This window comes from Aedes albopictus, chromosome 2 (assembly GCF_035046485.1).
Source record: "Aedes albopictus strain Foshan chromosome 2, AalbF5, whole genome shotgun sequence".
NCBI classification, from domain to species: domain Eukaryota; kingdom Metazoa; phylum Arthropoda; class Insecta; order Diptera; family Culicidae; genus Aedes; species Aedes albopictus.
In genome coordinates, this window is record NC_085137.1 from 479,473,603 (window position 1) to 479,490,396 (window position 16,794).

The 16,794-nt window shown below is 37.0% G+C and overlaps 1 protein-coding gene across 5 annotated transcripts in view; it reads left to right on the plus strand.

The window, feature by feature from the left end:
* Positions 1–16,794, plus strand: part of LOC109413960 (protein bric-a-brac 1-like) — a 572,283-nt gene that overhangs the window by 375,974 nt on the left and 179,515 nt on the right. The window contains exon 2 of one of the 5 annotated variants that reach the window (XM_062854105.1): positions 13,549–13,701. The exons of the other annotated variants lie outside the window; for them this stretch is intronic. Within the exon in view, the coding sequence (XP_062710089.1) occupies positions 13,549–13,578 (30 nt within the window). The 3' untranslated portion in view covers positions 13,579–13,701. Of the gene's footprint in view, positions 1–13,548; positions 13,702–16,794 lie in introns of those variants that run through there. 5 annotated transcript variants of the gene reach the window in all.

Here is a 16,794-nt window from a genome sequence, read left to right on the forward strand (position 1 = left end):
ATTAAACAAATTATCAGACCAAATAAAGCTGCGCTCGAGTGTGATGTTTTACCTTTTTTTGTTTTTGCAATGGAAAAACAATTTAATTACTAGACGGCGTTGCGAGCGAGAAGCAACCTTCTGCAAATATTGAGCTTACTGAAGATGTACGAACACATATTTACAAATCTAACTGGAGACCTGGACCATACCAGAGAAGAAGCTGTGTGTATTCGGTGTGCTCGAGCATTGATTGAGATGGTCTTTGGCAGTTGTCAGAAAAACGGTGTGTGGCGGTGAAGAATGAACCACGATTTCACTGAACATCCAGAATATTGTCAAAGCTGGAAGGATGCCGTGGGCTGATCATATTACATGAATGCCGGAAAGCAACTTTGCAAATAAGAAATTTGGATAATAAAACTCCAAGTACCATTCTGAAGTCAAATGGATTTGAGAAGTTATTTAGAATCGTCATAAAACCAGAATAAAATCTTTAAGGTTTATAAAGGTCTTAAAAACCTCGTCAAATTGATTTGGACTTCGAACTGTTGCTTAGGATACTGCGTGGGACACAGTGGATAGGGTAATTTGTGTGTTTTATGTTGATTTTTTGTATGTGGTAAAGATTTAACACGCCAAAGAACATCTGTAAGAACAATAGAGAAATTTTGGTGGGCGTTAAGTAAGTGGCAAGGCGTTGCAGACGGCTCAAATGCCAACATCTCCTTTTCGACCGCAAACCCTCCTTACAACCCTCTCAAAACTTCCGATTACTCACACACGCTCCGTTCCCACCAATCAGCGATAAATACCGACACATTAGAGCCGGAAGTAGCATTTATTATTTATTCATCCTTTAGTCTCGCATTCTCGGAGTCTCTCCCGGCCCTAAACCGGACCACTTATTACAATATTTTCCGCACCGAGGACGATGTCGACGACGACGTCGGCGACCACTACAACGTTGTTGACGGTGCAGTGGCTGTGGTGGCGACGACGGCGACGGCGATGATGGTTACACGCTACAGCAACTAGTTCTTATGCTCTATTTTATGCAAATTGATTTTTGCATTCCTTCCGCAACGCGCGGCAGACCTAGAGCTATCGCTCGGCATGTGTTTGTGTTTGTGCGAGTGTGTGGGTGGCTGACCAAAGCTCCCGGTTATGGTCCAACCTGGCCGCCATACCTGGGGTTGTAGGAACGGTACCCATGCCGAACGGGTCTGTGAAACGTATCCTTGGTTTGACCGGGAAAAATAGTAAATTATTTATGGGAATACATTGTACAATCCATATCTAAATTTATATCTTAGATTGCACCGAGTGTGTATGTTTATGGCTTAGAGCAGGAGCGGAACGGTGAACCGGTACATTACATACCTATTTGCTCAATAATAATTCATAGGATGACGCTTTTTTTTTCTTCTGCTTCTAAAAAATGAGGCGAGACGAATGCACCACACTGACTGGCATCAGTGGGGAGCAAATGCGAGTGAAATATGGCATTTCGCTGTAGAAGTGACAGTTGAATAAAATGTGGCCTGGAATTACGAGTCGTTTCCATTGGCATATGAGTATGAAGACCAAGGCATATCCTTTCCCACCAGAATCTCTTAGGCAGTCCTAAAAATGTCTAGAGGCTTGTACTTATGAATAGAAACTATGCATATATTCAAAAAAAAAAAAAGAGTTAAGAAGGAATTTCTGTTCCCACAAGCCTCATAAATCCTAGTTTTTTGTAACTGATGAGCTTTTTTTCTGAAAAGTTATAATCCAATAAAAATAGAAATTTTAGACATTTTAGTTCAAAGAATCAAGGAAAGGAATATTTTAAGAATTTCAGACTAATATTTCAAACGACCCAAAAAAATCTATAGTATTCCTTGGCAATATAAAAATGTGCTACACAAAAAATGCAAGATAAGTTACTGTAAAAATTTCTAAAAGAAAAACAAAAACGTTAAGGATTTTTTTTATGTTTGTTCTTTTCTAAATAAGTTTTTAAAATATTCATTGCTGCTGATGAATTCCAAAAATAAATTTCCAAAGAAAACTCCCTTAGAAATAAAAAAATTTCTGAGATATGGTTTCAAGGCTTCTGTAGAAGCTTATTCTCTGTGATCCCCTGAAGATTATCTGTCGGTCTCGATATATTAACAAAAGCTGATAAAATTTCTACAGATGTTTCTATAAAAATCTTTTTGAGGATATTTTTGTAAAAAAATATATACAGAGCTTTTGAACACATTGTTGTAGGAAATCTCCTGGAAACTCTAAAGAAATTTGTGAATCAGTTTCTGATAGAGTTCATAGATTGTTTGTGGTAGAATGATTGTAGGATTTGAAGCACGAAACCCTTGCATCCATTAATGTATTATCAAGAGTAGATTAATATTACTTTCACCTCCAGACGAAAAATTCGCGTATATGCAGCGTAATTGTGGAGATGGGGCTTAAACGAATGAATAGCAGTTTTTATTCTAACAGCTATGTCCGGGAATAAATTGTAGAAGGATTTCTAGATACCTATATTAAAGTCTGATTTTTTTTTATAAATACTTTTCTCTCTTAACTCTTGTGAATTATCTGATGAAATTCCTTAAGTAATAAAGAATTTTCTAGAAAAATATCTGTATCCATAATGAATTCAGGAAAAAAAAGATGAACTTTAGCAGGTCTTCATGGAGAGGAGAGAAGCTTTGATACTTTGCAATGAAGAAATCTTCCAGCATTTTGCGAGGATTCTGTAAAAACTGGAATTAATTAGATAACAATTTGAGCTACTTCATGAAGTTGATACACTACAGTCATTGCACAATTATGGGTCACTCTGTCACAATTATTAGACAGTCAGTTCACCATGCAATTCAAATGGAATTGACCCATGATTGTGCTATGACTGTACCTAACAAAAAAAAAACAATCAATGATGTTTTTACTGGAACTTTTACAAGAACTCTTTGTTAATTCTTTTGTTATTGTTTATTATAGTTTCAGACAAAATTTAAAAATTTGCATGTAGCAGAATGTATGGTAAGTGTAAAATTTACAACAGCTAAAATACACGTTTATGAAAACAATAAAAAAGAATGTGTGAAGCACTTTTTGATAGATTTTATGAAAAATTCTAAATTTTATGAAATACATTCTGGCAAAGCTCTAAAAGCCCTCTGCAGAGTTGGAACAGCTAATCTTAAAGAAAAATGCTATCACAGTTTCCCCCGGAATATTTTAAAAGCTATTCATAAAAACTTTAAAAGTTAAAGTTGGTAAATGTTCTCATCAGGAAAGCACTCGATACTGTTTTGATGGGATTCCTAAAAAATCTAATGGTGATTCTGTACGGTTTTTGGGGATTTTCTCAAAAAGTCCAAGGTAAAATTTATAAAACTATGGTTATTTTTTTTTTATTTTAAAACTCCTGGAGAGTCTTTGAGAAGCAATGAAATGATTTTCTTTTTCAGAAATTAAAAAAAAAATGTGTTTGTTTGAACCAATTACCTAGAGTTTTGTACTTAATAACCTTAATACAGTGTATGTATTTATGTATATCTGTATTAACAAGATTTTTAGCCCTAGGCTAGTTCATCTCGGGACCCACGCTTTACTTCCCTTCCGAAGGAAGAACTCACATTTTGCGAGTTTGTCGGGAGTGGGATTCGATCCCAGGTCCTCGGCGTGATAGTCAAGTATTCTAACCATCACACCAGGTCCGCTCCTCCCTTAATACAATGTTTCTCAAACTATTGGTCGTGACTCACTAGTAGGTCTGGGGCTGACTCTGGGTGGGTCACAACGGTTTTGGCAAGTGTATATCTTAACTTTATATTGCTGGCCATTTTTGAAATTATTTTTTATATTTTTCACACAGTCTGGGAGCTGCTTGAAATATTCTGGTGTAATTTATAGAACGATGCCTGACGGAATACCTAAACAATCAAGTATTCAAGAATAATATCGCAATTCTAAATTATTCTCATCTGGATTTATTGTTTTATTGAAATACGAGAAAGCAAAGTTTGTTCGAAACTAAACCGAAATTACAATTACACTAGTTTACAAAATAAAACGAAATTCGTGAACTTCTGTCAACCACCAAAAATTTTGAAGCACAATTTAGTGCTGATTTCAAAACCGTGCTTCAAAAAATTTTAAGTGGAACAGTTTTTGAGTTTTAGCTCAATATCGAGTTCTACAACTTTTTTAAATAAGGAATTTACTAAAATTCAAATATCTTGCATTATGTCCAACCAATTTTAAATCTTTTTCCATAAATTTAAAGCTGAATATAATACCATTCGATCATCTGAATGCAGGTTTCGCGTCAGATTGATGAAATTCAAGATATGGGCGAGTTTTAGGGACGATCTCCTTAGATTTTAGCAAAATTTCCAAAAAATTTTGAAGATATGTATTTTTTTTTTCAATAAGGAAAAAAACATTTAAAAAAATTTTTCTCGACGTTTTTTTGACATATCATATGTAGGCGAATTACAGTAAAAAATTCAGCTCAATCGGAGCATTGATATCGGAGAATGATATGTGTGAAGTGAGCGATGTTGCTTAAAAATAGATCAAAAAATCGATTTCAAATCATCAACCTTGTATGGAACGTCGCGTTTTTGAACTCAGGGCATGATTCTGCACCAAAAATGATCATCACCTTACTGAGTTCAAAAGTGCTATAAACTAGTGTTATTAAAATCTTAAAAATCGACATCAACGCATTTTTCGAATGAGTGTCATCAGTTTCGTACCTTTTAATTCCGCCCTAATTGCTTATCCATTGACAGATACGCGTATTTCGACTACCACTTGTAATCTTCCTCAGTGTCAGTTATGCACTTCTCTGACACTGAGGAAGATTACAAGTGGTAGTCGAAATACGCGTATCTGTCGAATAATAAGCAATTAGGGAGGAATTAAAAGGTACGAAACTGATTACACTCATTCGAAGAGGCTATTCTGCTTAGAGGGTTTGAAAAGTCGGTACAAGATCAACGCTTTACCAAAAAAGTTTGAACAACCCTTGCAGGCATTCCAATACAATGTTTGCACTGTATTCTTGGGGAAAATATTGAAAAAAAAATGCGATTGTTCCAAAGGAGACTTTTTTTAATAATTTCTAGGAGAATTTAAGTTGGCATTTCCAAGGATGGAAGAAAATCACGTCAAGCGATAAATGATACAGGATACGAATAATCCAAGATAGCCTTGTTCTTGCTGTAACATGATGCCGACGCCTCACTCCGTGCTCGTATCACGGTGCACGGTGTGTTCAAACACGATTATTATTGAAGTTGCATGAACCTAAAATCTTTTTTCGTTATAAGTTAGCCTTAAGCGTGTAGAAAAAGATTCTGGAGGGTAGAAAATCTTTCATCGGGGAAAATTGAAATAAAATGGATTTTTGTATTCTACCATTTTTTCCCATATAAAGCCAGTGTTACGCAAAAACAGTTAAGTCAAACTCTTCTTTAAAGGTCATCTTTCCAATCATAAAATTAAACATCCATAGAGTGAAACAAACGTAGAACATTTTACAACGAATTACAAGTTGTTCAGGACGTTCGTTCTATGGGACCAGCCCACTGGAGTCTGCCAAAATCCATATAATCATATATCTAGAATAGCGCAAAAATTCAATGCCCTCTATGTGCAGATTCTGCCTCTTATCTCTTGTTAAATTTCACTTATAACAAACTCTTAATGCATCATCCTAAAGTATAGACGTGATATATTCGATAACAATCGTGTTTCAGCACATAAAATTCAAAATAACAAATATTGAACAAACAAGAAATATCACGAACCGGCTCATGTAGGCTATAATTCATGCGTAATTGGTGTTTGCTGATGGAAGATTGAGGAACAGACGAGGTCTAAGACTACGTCGGCATGTGTACTGTTCATGTGCAGCATACCTGGAAGAGCGGGGCAATCAATGTTGCCTTGAAGAATATCTCCAACAAAAGAAACTTTGACCACATTGCGTCTCGCACTGAAAGGTCCCAAATTAATAAGCTGACAGTGGCTTTCATAGCTTGTCGTCAATATTAGCGGATTCCTCCACCTGATATGACGTAGCGAAAAACGAATATATTTACGCTGAACTCTTTCAATGCGGTGAATTTCATTGTTGTAATAAGAATCCCAGACAACAACCGAGTATTCCAAGTTGAGGCGAATATATTGAAGAATATAGCGACTTCAAGCAGTAGATGTCCTTGAACTTTTTTGCGAGATGAAAGAAGAATCCAACCTGCGACAATGCCTTAGCCATGACATCAATGATATGGGCTTTGAATGGCAGTTTTAAGTCAAACCAAGAGTCAGAACTCCGAGATCCTTGACTGACGATTCGCGCTTTAATTGAACACCTCCCAAAGTTTAGTCTAAGTAGAAAATGGACTTTTTTGCTGCCGAATGATATGACAAGCTTTTCGATATATTTAGTGACATCTGATTTGACGAGCACCATTCAGCAAAGGTTATAAGCTGTTACTGCAGAAACGCTGCATCGGAACGCTCCTTAATCGTGAAATACAGCTGCAGGTCGTGAGCATATGTAACATTATCGTCATTCATATACAGCTGGGGAAGAAACGGTCCTAGATGACTGCCTTTCAGAACACTGGCCCATACTATGAACGGTGAAGAGACGTCACCAATTTTCACAGACATACTGCGACTGATTGAATGGGATTGGAGCTACATGAGGAGGTCTTTTTTCATACCCAGTTTATCAACTTTGACAAATGTGATTTTATGATTTATTATATCAAAGATGGCAGAAATGTATGCTTGCAACAATTGTAAGATTAAAACAAAAACATAAACATAAATATAATCATTTAAATTCAAAGACAATTACAGAAAACAATTGCATGTTTTGGAAGTGCCATGAAAAATAAATAAATAAATAAATAAAAACAAGGACGCGCAAAGTGTAGCAAGGATGATTACAGACAATTTCAGGGCACACAATAATATAATTATTTACTAAAATTTTATGTTCTCTTTTAAGGCTGCGACACAAAACTAGGTTTATATTAATATAATTTCACTACTTCATCACAACACATAGAAGAACATTGATGCTGTCCTGGCGACGCGTTTAGAAGTCAGGTTTCTGGTATCGTTGACTCAGCATCAAATATTATTATAAGTTTCATCAGGAAAAATTGAGTTATCATTTAGAAGGGAAGTTGGGCCGTTGGTATCGATAGGAACTACGGGTAATGTTTGAAAGTTCACAAATCACGTCTATACTTTGACGATGCATTGTCATTGTCAGATTTCGTTATAAGTGAAATTCAACAAGAGATAAAAGGTAGAACCTTCACACAGAGGGTATGTAATATACGTGCTATTCTGATATATGAAATTTGGCAGACTCTAGTGGGCTGGTCACATAGAACGAACGTCTTAAACAACTCATAACTCGTTGTAAAATTTTCTACATTTTTTTACTCTATGGATGTTTAATTTTATGATTGGAAAGGTGTCTTTCAAAGAGGAGTTTGGCTTAACTGTTTTTGCGTAACACTAGCTTTATATGGGAAAAATGGTAAAGTACAAAAATCAATTTTATTTCAATTTTCCCCGATGAAAGATTTTCTACCCTCCAGAATCTTTTTCTACACGCTTAAGGCTAACTTATAACGAAAAAAGATTTTAGGTTCATGCAACTTCGATAATAATCGTGTTTCAGCACACCGTGCGGTGCAATCAAAGCATCTGATGCACGCTTTATCGCGTGATGACCCGTTATCGGATCATGTTACAAGTCGTGATAAATATTATTCAACACAATTTAGGCCTCTTGTGCACCCGTAAACCGCATTCATTATTAGAAATAATACATTCGTAAGCATATCTTCAAGTTAAAGAAGTAAGAATGTTCAAAAAGTGAATGAAATCGCGAATTTATCATTTCGACTTCATGATAGCGATCGCATCGCGCCCGCACATGCCGAGCGAATCATTCTTCTCGGACCGTAGTTTGTTATGATGATTGACGACAAAATGTTATCGTTGTTGCTATGATCGCGCGATGCCTTTCAACCGCGACACATTCGAAATCTGATCATGATCACTAGATTTCCATCCTTGGGCATTTCCGAAAGATTTTTTCTTAGCAAAAATCAGGAAGAACTTGGTATTGAAGTTCGTACGACTTTTTTTTTGTTTTTAACTAGAAAAATGTCGATGAAAAATTAAGAAAATTGGTGTGGATATATATTAATAGAAATTTGCAAAAAAAAATTATTATTTAGCAATTCAAACAAACGAAGAAATCAAAAATAGATTTCAATAAAATACAGAACATACCGTAATTTGTGGTGAAGATGATCGGCAGTGTAAAGTTGATCGCTATAAGAACCACGTGCTTTAAGCACTGAATGCCACAATTTTGTTTAAATGGAAAAAATTTTTTTTTTTTGAAAATCAATTATTCTTGAAGATTTTATAATGATTTGCATACCAATGATGTCAAATTTTATATAGAAATAGTGTTTTTTTTCGTACATGTAAAAAATCATGATGAACGATTGTCTTTCGCAAAAACTGCCTCCTATCAACACCTTGTACATAGGATGGTTTCTAAAAATCTTTTAATCAACTTGAATAAGTATAGTGTCTCATATTTGTATAAAAAATCATATTTTTCGCGAAATGTAGACGATTCCACTGGTCATTTTGTAACTAACAGAACTTTGTTTAATAATAAATAATATACGAAATACACCAGATGTAAGAATTTGAAAACCTTTAACAGAATCAAGATTATCAAATTTAGTTTGTTCAAAAGTTATCCAATCTTGATATTTAATGTCATTGGTTGATCAATTTCACCTCTGATTCAAAGTTTTCAATTTTTCTTATAAAATGTTGTACTGTTTTGTAAAAAACAGAGGTCCATTCAGTACACGTTTCAAAAATGTTTGTTAGAAACCATGCACATTGCACTATATTTTAAGGAAAACAATAGATGAGAAATGATCAACTTTCCCCAGCTACCCGGGTAGAGGAAAAAAGCTCAATGATAGCATATATTGATATTGAGATCAAAATGTGATATTGGTTTGATTGATATAAGAGATAATAGATCTGAAAATAATATCTAAAATTTCTCCTGTAACATCATCATCAGATCATAATTAGATCTTGTAAGATCTAACCAATAGTAGCAAGCTATTCGTTTGATCTTGAAATATCAAATTTTGATATTGTTCAGATGTTCCAGGAACATTTTTCAGATATTATTTTCAGATCTCTTATATCAATCAATCCAATATCACGTTTTGATCGTCAGTATTTCACCTCTACCCGGGTAATGGTACATCTTTCAAGATGTCCCAAAAATAAACTGATAAATACAAGAGAGGGTGTCGATCATACAATATAGTCAGAGATATCTTGACAAAGAAAATGCTGATTGAGTTGCGAAACACCTAAGAAAATGGAATGCCATGACTTGGCATTGAAAAAAAATCAGACAATTACTTCAGACATAGGTTATCCAGAGAAATTATTATTTTTCGATTAATACTCCATGATTTATTTTGTTTTTACCGAAACACCTAGAGTAATATGCAGCTAGAGAAAATACTTTTACTTTACTATAGATAATTTCTGAAAATAATTTATTCTGAGAAATTCGTTAGTATTGCACTAACAAAAATCCTTGAAATATTGTTCGACCAAATTCTAAACAAATTTCATATCGCATACTCTACTCACCGCAATTAAGGATTCATCTTTTCTCCTACATAAAAACTGTGTGTAGATTTCATATAGAATGGATAAATTCTTATTGCTGATGGAGCCCAAAAAGCTATATTGATATTTTTGGGGGAAAAATAATGGTTCGCTAAGAGCAGATAACTCCACTGAGATTTTTCATTTCTTTTTTTTTTTCAAATTGGCTGTTCATTTTAGTAGCAATATTAAAGTGTTTTTTTTTGCAGCCAAACTGATTGCTTTTATAACCCTTATCACCAAGAGTTTTTTTTTTTTGAGTTGCACTGTTATGTAGATATTTTTTGCACTTTGTGTCTTCAGAGAAGTTATTTGCAATTATTTGCTTCGTCTTTTCCTAGAAATGTTACAAAACAATGGAATTTTTGTGCACCAGACCTGGTTTTCTGAAACAAAAAACAATCCTGGAGGAATTCTTTATAGAACCACCGAAATACATGATTTCTTTTCAAGAAGTACCTGCCGAAACTCGAGAAACCCCCTGCAGGTAGTAATTAAAGAATTTCTTTAAGAATCCTTTAAAAGAGGAATAGATTCTGTAGCAATTTCTGCAGGAGTTGCTGAGAGGTTCTTCGAAGAAATTCATGAAGCATTACCGGCAACGATGGGAACACTCACTTGCAAAGAGTTACACTCACATGCTATTTTGTCAGCTCAGAAGCGTGCAATCAAGAAACGATGTATGGACGACTTTTGCATTGTGGTTCTGTCTAAAACTTTGTCGAATCAAGTAGGGGTCGCACACGCATACCGAAGTCGTGAGGGAGCTGCGAAGGCAACTCTCCACGAGGTGAATGTGAATTACACTCACCTCGTGGAGAGTCGCTTTTACAACTCTGTCACGACTTTGGTATGCGTGTGCGACCCCTACTTGATTCGACAAAGTTTTAGACAAAACCACAATGCAAAAGTCGTCCATACATCGTTTCTTGATTGCACGCTTCTGAGCTGAGAAAATAGCATGTGAGTGTAACTCTTTGCAAGTGAGTGTTCCTATCCCTGATTACCGGTAAAGTTTCTTAAAAGAATCCCAGAAATAAATAAATAAATAATAAGCAATCCCTAATGTACCTGGAGGAACTTCCACAAGCATCAATTTTCAAGAGAAATTTTACAATAAATACCTAAGAAAGTCTCAAATATATGGAGTAATACATAAAGGAATCAACCGGGGAAAATAACAACAATAACTTCTAAAAGATTTCCTGGAAAAAATGAATTTTTAAAGAAAAATCTCTGAAAGAAACACCAAATCTCTGTAAACAAACTTATGAAGAAATCTTTGGAGTAACTCCTGAAAAAAATCTTAAAAGAATTTCATGATAAGTTTTAAGAAGAATTGCTGCAAACCCCCCAATGCGAAAATCCTGAAGGAAATTCTGTTTATATTCCTGGAGGGACCCCTTCATAAAATTCTGAAAACTACATGCAAAGAATACATTCTTAAATAATTCACGGAGGAATCTTCAGTGGAATTCATGTTGAACTCTTACCTCAAAGGAATTCCAACAGGAATGCTCCTTCGCGCGATATGTACAGGGAAATTTCGAGAGAAAATAATTCATGGAAGGGTTTCCCCAGAATAATTGAAGTCGTTTACAAATGGGCGCACCAATACAGGGGGCGCTTCAATTTGAAAACCTTGAGTAACTAGCTCTGATTTCATCATACCAGTACTGATTGACTGCTTCTGCTAGAAAATTCCAAGCCAATCACGAAATTCCTGAGCATACAACACCAACAAGTTGTCCAGAAGCTCCACAAGGAACTATTGCAAAACTATCTGAACTAGGAGTTCTGTCATAAATGCCAATTTATTCATACAAATTTTACCAGGAGTTTTTAAGAGGGTATTGTCCTACCACAAAGTCCTCCGAAAGCTCTTAGAGAAATGAATACTGCGCAAAAAATCATTGTTTTAATTAATTCAATTAGAAACTATCTAAAACGGTATCAATAGAACGGACAATTTTCAAGTTATCTGCCCATAATCGCATAGTTGACGTAACCACCATTGACAATGTCAGCACTCACAAGCTAATACCTATCAAATGTGCATGATTGTGACCAGTTTTATTCAATAGAGCACAAGATCTATTTTTTTTTTAACCAGTTCATTTATTTGGGGCTCAATCGCGTTTAACGCTTTGCGGAGCCAAAACTCATTTTTTGTATTTTATGTACAAATTTGATTCTTATACAACATAGTTAGTACGGGACGGAGCCAGGATACTCGTGGCAGCTCGAGATTAGTGGGTCACATATGCTTTTAGGATGGGCGTGGTAAGGACTGGGGGTAAGGGTTCTCTGAAGCTCATCCGGGAGGTATAACGTAATGGCGTGTTCGTTGTCTTCATAGTGATTCAGCCCCAGATTGTAGCGGGCTTTTCATCTGCCGGATGGCCAGGAACAACACAAAGACGAAAAACGGAGAAAAAAAACTGGGGGAGAAAACACAAGAGAATTAAACCTTTATACAAGACAAACGAAGAAAGTCGTAAATGCATAGCATATAAGTGACATCGCGAGTGCCCAACACATCTCGCACAAGAACAAAGGGTTGTCTTCCTCGGGCCTCAAGGGTATCCAAAAGTAGTGCTCTGGAGGCGTCATTATCCGGGCATTGCCAAACTACGTGGTCGATGTCATCATAACCGGAACCGCACTTAGTACAAACATTGCTCAACGCGAGGTTAATCCTGTGTAAATGCGCATCTAGCGAGTAATGGTTGGACATAAGCCTTGACATTACGCGAATGAAATTTCGACTTACATCCAAACCATGCCACCACGCTCGCAAGGAAACATTAGGAATAATGGAATGTAACCACCGTCCCAGCTGGCCATCTCGCCAATCATTTTGCCAACTTTGAAGAGAACTCTGGCGAACAAAATGGAAAAATTCATCATGTGAAATTCTTCTATCATAGATCTCACCTTCCTGTGCGCCCACCTTTGCGAGAGAGTCCGCCTTCTCATTGCCATAAATTGAGCAATGCGAGGGGATCCATACAAAGGTAATCTTGTATGATCTTTCGACCAGTGCACCCATCTGCTCCCTTATTTTTTTAAGATGAATGTTTTACAGCTTTCATCGACCGCAGTGCCTCAATCGAACTAAGGCTATCCGAGAAGATGAAGAAATGGTCTACGGGCATGTTGGAAATCATCCCCAAAGCGAAGTTGATTGCTGCCAGCTCAGCAACATAAACCGAGCAAGGTTCCTGAAGTTTGCGGAAGGCGGCGAAATTTTCATTGAAGACACCGAAACCAGTGGATCCATTTATGCGAGACCCATCAGTGAAGAATATCTTACAGGAATTGACATTTTGGTACTTTTCGTTAAAAATGCGAGGAATAGATACACATCGAAGTTGATCTGGTATTCCCTGAACAGCTTGTTTCATGGACAGATCGTATTTAACAGAGGAACTGTCATTGGTGAAGTGTACACGAGGAGGATTATAACCTGGGAGGCTAATTTCAGATGACATGTAGAAAAGATAGATTCTCATGAATTTTGACTGAGCACAAGATCTAATCACTAGCTAGATATCGACGTGAAATAAAATCATAAACTTTTCATTAATCATTGTTAAAGTTTCAAAAGTGTGCTGAAAACTACAGTGGCGCTTACGTCAACTATGCGATTATGGGCAGATTATGCTCCGTTGAAAAAATACCTCACCTTAGCAAGGGAAATATTTTTTCTTGTATTAGGTATATTCAACCAAAACTAACCAATCATTCCTTTGAATTTTGAACCGTTGATTAATAAACTGTTTTTTCTTTTCATTTCAGGTATGGACAAATCGGCTCAATACCATTTGAGATGACGAAGAAGACACTAGTGGTGTGAGTTTAATCTCGTGATTCACTGAGCTCATCGTACCTAGTTAGAAATCATGATTGGAAAGGAGAGGGCTCAAGCAAAATTTTTTTTTCATTTTTTCTCAGGTTATTTTGAAAAACTGATTCAGTATGAGGAGTAATGTCGCTTCTCCTTCCAACAGTTCCATCTGATTGGCACGGAAGTTTGGAAGGGTCACGCTTTTTCTTACTTGCTGTTTGTGAACTGCTCTTGTAATTTTTATAAGAAATCATTGTCCTCTTCTTTTGCATCAGGTATCAGTAGGTCGGCTGCACAGGCACGTTTCCCTTCATTAGGGAAATGTGTGTCTTTGTATCTTTTTGCGTGATAGCCATTCTTTTGCTATCAATAGGGAATTGGGAAAGAAAATGCAGCTTATCAGTGATGATTTAAAAGAACTATGCATCTTTATACGTGTCACATGAAAAGGGTGGGAAATATACAAAAAAATATGTTGGTTATTGAAAACTTGTTGCATACTCTGGTGTACCTATTTAGGTGAAAACTCTGTGCTTTACCTTCACGTACCCGACCCCAACATCTCATTTCCAAAATGCTGACATTTCGTCAATTTCCATCCAATTTTTTCGAAGTCGTCCTCAACCCAAGTGACCATGTAATATCCGGAACCATTCAGGAGATATTCCGCAATGTACTGGGGTCAGGGGGTGCCAAAATGGCAAAAAGTGATTATTTCGTGTGTTATTGTGTTTGAATCATCGATTTTCAGCGGAATTTTTATTGCGAACAATAAAACACAACTTCGATAACCAGATTTGAATAAATTGGCCCATCCGGATCACCATGACAGGTTCCGCGGGAGCCTCATTGGGGACATCTCTGGTTTTCATCCAAAAATGTCGTGCGACATATCAAACTTCATCATTTGGAATGACTGAGTCGGAAACGATACCCTGAAGTCTGTATCATCTAATATGGTCACCCCAGGACATCTAGCACAGGTTCCACGAGGGTGTCATCTAGGACATTTCTGGTTTATAACCAAAACATGCTGTGCGACGTATCTATCTTCATGATTTCGAGAGAAAGGGGCAGAAAAAAATGATTGAAGTATGTATCCACTGATGTGACCGCTCCGGAACACTTGGAACAGATTCCGCGGGGGCCTCTCAATCAAAATAACACACGATAAAATCATTTTTATTATTTTGGCAAAACAGACCCCTCCTCCACCCCCTGACTCCAGTACAATCCGGAATATCCCCGGAATGGGTTCGGATATTACATGGCCACTTGAGTGTAATAAACAATCACCAATTCATGATGGATTGAGGGCGACTTAAAAAAAATCGGATGGAAATTGACGAAATGTCAGCATTTTGAGAATGAGTTGTCGGGGGTCGGGTACGTGAAGGTTAATGCAACAATACTAGACATACATTGTAGAAGAAAAGCTGTGCAACATCAAGCGTTTCGCCGTATTTAGGTTCAGTTTGATCTATCCATCTTCGGCAATGAAATCTATTGCCTTTTCTCACAGATAACCACCCCAGCAGTTGCCCCTGACCGCAACGGTGGTAGCGAGCTGGACCGCACACAATACCGTAATAAAACTTGCAAATAAATGTGATATAAATAATAAAACAAGTACAAAAAGAAAACGGTACAATGAAGACAAAATATGCGCTTCCAAGCATACAATTTTACGATTACACAACTCTCGTTTCGGTGCTTTCAGACCAGTGCGGTGAAGCGGCGTGTTCGGCGACGAGCCTCTCTATGCCCTCTTGCTCTCGCACTGAGCCATCTAAGATTTATTGATCGTAAAAACATTACACATTATTATTATGATGACTCTGTGTCGATATGTTGCGACTGGGACTGAGCCGGTGCCAGTCAGTGTGAATAAGGTATCGCTTCCATTCCACTCTCGCTCATCAAGTATCATCCATCCATCGTGCATTCATCGTGGCGTCTACGTTCGATGGAGTGCACCAGCCAACAACAGCGATGAGGTGAGATGCATTACACTTCGAGACGTGAATAGTTTTTTCGTCATTACCTTACCACTGTTGTTGAGTGCTTCTCTTTTGGGGTCAAAGTGTATGATGAAGAAAAGTGGCTTTTTTCGAGACATGTTTTGCTTCGGTTTTCCTCCGAATGAAAATGTTATTGGTGCGGAGAGAGAAATAGAATAATTGTGGCATACTATTAGCGATTTATCATCATCTGTGGTAAATGAGTAATGGTATAAGAACTGTGTAGGGATCGTTGAGTACTGTGAAAGCATAATTACTAGATAAATTTCACTTGCATTTTGTCATTTTTTTTTTCTAAATTACTCTCAATGTCTTAATAATGTCATTTTTGCCTTTCTCGTTCACCTAAGTGAACTGAAAGGCTATATGTTCACTCAAAAAAAGAATTTTCGTTAGAAGGCTCGGAGGGTCAAGTCACATATACCAATCAACTCAGTTCGACGAATTGAGATGATGTCTGTATGTGTGTATGTATGTGTGTCTGTGAACAAAATAAGTTCACTCACTTTTAAGGCACTTCCCATTGGCCGATTTTTCGGATTATAGCTCGAATCGAACCGGAATTTTACCGCATTGTTTGCTATTGAAAATGGTTCGGATCGGTCAAGGCGTTCCGGAGTTATGGCCGATTTAGTGATCCGGGCCAGCATTTTTCACCCGAGCGACAGGTGTAATTTGGTTAGCAGGTGACGACCGCGACGACGGCCGCCGCAGCACACTGCACACCAAGAGAATAAGAGTAGGAGAGAATGTGAGAGCAAACGACGACGACGAAAGAGCGGCGCTAACGTGCTAGACGGCGGTTAGGTGCATTGAACGGAAGCTCCATCCCGAAATCGACTGATTTGTCCGATTATCCAGCCCAAATTGTCAAAATCGTGTTTTGGAATGACGAATCAGTACGGCAATCGTCCTAAAAACGAATCACGATCATCTCATTCGTGTGTGAGTCGGCGCACGCTGCGTGAATGAACATTGGTTGCAAAGCGAAGGTTACACAGTTGCGTCAAATACAGCCATCGATAGTGTAACCAGTTCCTTGATCATTACACTCACGAAGTTGACGTTTCAAATGTGAAATTGGATGGAAAAAATCTACATAAGTGTTCCAGTAGAATTTAAATGATTTTTTGTAATTACGTTGTAAAAATATCCACTTTTCAATAGCCTGAAGTG